Source organism: Solanum dulcamara, chromosome 3 (assembly GCF_947179165.1).
Source record: "Solanum dulcamara chromosome 3, daSolDulc1.2, whole genome shotgun sequence".
Lineage (NCBI taxonomy): Eukaryota > Viridiplantae > Streptophyta > Magnoliopsida > Solanales > Solanaceae > Solanum > Solanum dulcamara.
The window spans coordinates 56,209,052-56,213,821 of NC_077239.1; the positions used below are offsets into that span (position 1 = coordinate 56,209,052).

Here is a 4,770-nt window from a genome sequence, read left to right on the forward strand (position 1 = left end):
TGGCATATGAAGTACATTTAGGTTCTTTCTCCAAAACTGTTATGCTAACTTGTGAAAATTACTTTGATGGAAAGATTACATGTAAACCATTTGGGAATGCTAAAAGCGCAGAGCTCCCACTTTAATTAATTCACTCTGATATTTGTGGTCTGATAAATGTGAGGGAAACATCTAGTGCTAAATATTTCATTATATTTATTGATGATTTCATGTGATTTGGTTATGTCTATTTGATTTTGCATAAATCTGAAGCACTTTAGTGCTTTAAAAGATATATGAATGAAGTTGAAAATCAATTAGATAAAAAATATAAAATCTTTAAGAATCGATAGAGAATGTGAATATTTATCAAAATAATTTGAAGAATTATATACTGAAAAAGGAATTATCAGACAATTAACTACTCTTTATACATGTAAGACCCCGAAAGTCAAAAAGTTGGAACCCAAAGGAAATCTTCAAATTATGGACTGACTCATGTTTATAAGTAAATCTACGACTCATAAAGCTTTTTACAACTCATAGGAATAATTAGTAGAGTGAATCCCAAGGGTCTATACAAGACAAACTTTAGATGGCACCCTACAACTCAATAGGATGAGTCGTAGGAGTGTTTATGATTCATCAAAGTAAGTCGTAGCACAACATCAGAGACTCTTTCACTGCAGGATTTTAGACCCACAGTACAAGTCATGTTCATGACTTGTAGTCCTTCAGATGAGTCATAGACACAACTCATAGCTTAGGTTCAGAGACCCTCAATTTTGAAGGTTTTGATAAACTACATGATGAATCCCAATGATGACTCATAGTTAGGAAGACGAGTCGTAGACATAATTCATATGTAAACTTCAGATACCCCAAGATTTCAGAGTTTTGATGATCTACAGATGAGTCATCTTGACGTCATCACTTTTTTTATGATTTGTAGGAACAAGTCGTAGAGTCAGATTCAGGTTTTTATGAGGGATATTTTTATCATTTACCAATTTTGGTTCAATGAACCTAGACACAATTATGGCTAAGTTCAAGCATATATCTACCCAATCCCTTAAAATTTCCCTCATTATGATTCATTCATCTAAATTCTTCTAAGGCAAGAACTCAATTCTCTCAAGGTTTCTCTCCAAATTTCAAGCTAGGGTTTTAGATTTCATCAAGGTTTCTTCTCAAGCTAGGGTTTTAGACACCTCAAGTCTCTTAAACTATGTGTCACTATAGGTTGCTTTCCTATCTTAGCTAGTGGATCCACATATAGCATATGTACATGACTTGCGTAATGGGTAGAGTCTACCTTGGCAAGTAGATTCCCCTTTCTTCCATTGTATAGAGAGACATCAGGATTCCATGTTATAGCTCACATGGTCTTATTGTTGGTTATGGTTCTATCCCACATATGTATGTTCTCTTATACTCAATCATGATTTCAAATATGTCCTATTTATGCTCTGATCATTATGGTTTTCTCATGACTTCACTGATCTTCTTTATTATGTTTTCAAAGATTGATCATTGCATCTTATGATTTATATTGCATGTCATTCCCTCATACTTAGTACATCAAATATACTAACGCATATTATTGCCTACATTATGAAATAATGTAGGGGTTGAGGATCACACTCCTATCAAACGTGGTTAGTAGTGTTTCTCATCAATGAAGTGTTTGGTGAGTCCTCATCTACCGGAGACTAGTTATGAGTTATTTGTTTCTTCTTTCAAAGACATTTATTTCTTTTATTTAGAGGGTGAGTTAGGGACATGTCTTAGCCCCCACCTTTCTTATGTAGTAGAGTCATTTGTTGGACCTATATAAGGAGTCTATGTAGTAAAGTTTACACTTCTTCTATGATTATGTTTTAGACCCTTCTTATGTTATTTTCACATTTTATTTACCTCATGCATGCTTATGATATATCAAGAATCCTAGTTGGATCCCTATAGGGTTTCAATCGCCGTGTTACGACTAGGACCTAGGTCGGGTCATGACAATTTTAGCTAGAAATCTATGGCTCTTGAAAGCTTCTACAATCCATAGAAGAGTCCATGAAACTCTTATAAGAATTTCTAGTTCCGACGCTGATATACGAATCCCATCACGGTCCGTGATTCATTACATGGATTATAAAATCAAGATTTGCAGACTTAAGTTCTTTCTGAATTTTCTAAGGTCTTATCTTGGCTTAGAAATTTCGAGGTGTTTCAATATCTCCTACTTTGGAACATTCATCCTCGAATAGAGTCTAACTAGGCTACGAATAATAGGGAATGATCTTCAATCCTAAGACTAAAAGCTAAAGATTGAAATTGATATAGTCACTGACTCAAAACTAAAACATGAAGACTGAACTAATTTCATGAGCATGCATGTATATTGACACATGAAAATAACTGAGAGACATAGAAATAATTGGGAGACATGAATTTGAATGAAGTACTATGGAGGAACTATTACATCACGATTGAACTGAACTAGAAGGAAAGAGGTGGGGATACTTGGCCATCATTTTTGTTTCTATTTCCCAAGTATCTACCTCAACTAATTGATTCCTCCAAAGGACTTTCATTGAGGCAACTTTTTTGTTTCAGAACTTGTAATTTTGATGGTCAAGAATCTCAACTGGAACTCTTCGTAAGAGACAATTTCCTTTACACCAACACTCTCTAAAGGCACAACTAAAATTGGATCACCAGTGCACTTATACAACAAGGACACATGAAACACTGGATGCACTGATTCTAACTCTACAGGCAAATCTAACTCATAGGCCACCTTACCAAAATGCCCCAGAATATGGTGAGCACCAACATAACGGTGAATGAGCTTCCTTTTCTTGCCAAATCTCATCACCCCCTTCATAAGTGAGATCTCCAGATATACCCAATCATAATGGTAAATTCAATCTCCCTTCTCCTCATATATGCATAAGATTTTTGTCTAGTCTAGGCTATTCTCAACCTATCTCTAATAAGCAGAACTTTCTCCATCTCATGAACTGATTCAAGCCCTATCATTGCCACTTCAGTAATCTCAAACAACCCTATAAGAGATCTACACCTTCTACCATAAAGCACCTCAAATGGAACCATATGAATACAAGAGTGGTAATTGTTATTATATGCAAACTCAATCAAAGGCAAATGATCATCCCAATTAACCTTAAAGTCGATCACGTAAGCTCTAAACATATCTTCCAAGTTCTGAATAGTTCTTTTGGCCAGACCATCTGTCTATGGGTTAAAAGCTATGCTATGCTTAACTTGAGTACCAAGAACTTTCTAAAATGATCTCCAAAGTCAAGAGGTGAACTGAGTACCCTTATCTAAGATGATGAATAATAGAGCCCCATGCAATCTAACAAACTCCCGAATGTAAAGTCTAGCATAATCCTCAACTGAATATAAAGTCTTACTAGGAGGAAATATGTTTTTTAGTCATTCAATCTACAATCACCCATATAGAATCATACTGTCAATGTATGTGAGGCAAATCAGTGATGAAATCCATATTTAAATCTTTTCACTTCTAAGTAGGAATAATAATATCCTGATTCATACAGCCTGGTTTCTGATGCTCAACCTTAACTTGTTAGTAATTTGGATACTTAACCACAAATTTTGCAATATCCTTCTTCGTACCATTCTGCCAATACACTTACCATAGATCACAATACATTTTAGTAGTGCCTGGGTGAATAGAATATTGAGAACTATGAGCTTTTGAAATAACAGCCGATCTTACTAACAAAGTACACCATCTCCTCCTTGGAAGAGATCCTCAACAACCTTTTCAGAATAACTTTCTTCAACTTAACCAAGTTTAGATCACCATCTCAGTTTGCATTAACATCTATCATAAGATATGACTTTAACCCATTCTGAACAACAACTCCGCCATCTTCTTAATCTATAATACAAACTCCTAAGAGAGAAAATATATGAACATGACAAACTAACTCCTTTTTCTCATCTTCAATATGAGAAGCACTATTCGTAAACAACCTGCTGGGAGCATATGTTACTATATTGGATTTACTCAGATGGTAAAGGATACTCATGTTATACTTCTCTAATAACTCAAGCCATCTTCTCTATCGAAGGCTCAAGTCTTTCTGATTAAACACATACTATAGGTTCTTATGATGCATACTATACCCATATGAACACCATAGAGGTAGTGCCTCAAAATCATCAAGGAAATCACCATTTCTGAAAACTCTAGATCATGAGTTGGATAATTCTTCTCATGAACCTTGTGTTGCTAGGAAGTATATGCTATGACCTTACCATGTTGCATCAACACACATACAAGGTCAACTCTAAAAGCATCAAGATATACCATAAAACAATTTGAACACTATGGTCGAGTCAAAACTGAAGCCTTTATAAATCGAGTCTTCATCTTTTGAAAATTCTTATCACAAGCTTTGGACCACTGGAACTTGACTTTATTTTTAGTCAATATGGACAAAGGAGAAGAAATAGAGTAAAATCCTTTCAAAAACCATTTTTGGTAACTAGGTAAGCCCAAGAAACTCTTGATATCTGAGGGAGAATTATGTCTAGGCCAGTTACTAACTGCTTTGGTCTTTTGAGGATCATCCTGAATGCCCTCTTCATAAATTATATGGCCAAAGAAAGCTACTGACCTAAATTGAAATTCACAATTTTTGAACTTAGCAAACAACTGACGGTCCATAAGAATCTGCAAGACAATCATTAAATGGCCTGTATGCTCATCCTACTCTGAGAATAAATCAAAATGTCATC

At 35.0% G+C, this 4,770-nt stretch overlaps 1 protein-coding gene across 1 annotated transcript; it reads right to left on the minus strand.

Annotated features, from left to right (window-relative positions):
- Window positions 1–2,563: 2,563 nt before the first annotated feature.
- Window positions 2,564–3,189, minus strand: LOC129883579 (uncharacterized). Its single transcript, XM_055958211.1, has 2 exons — window positions 2,980–3,189; window positions 2,564–2,854 (listed from the first exon to the last, which is right to left on the minus strand). The coding sequence occupies exons 1-2, from the start codon at window positions 3,187–3,189 to the stop codon at window positions 2,564–2,566; spliced, it is 501 nt and encodes a 166-aa protein (XP_055814186.1).
- Window positions 3,190–4,770: the final 1,581 nt, after the last annotated feature.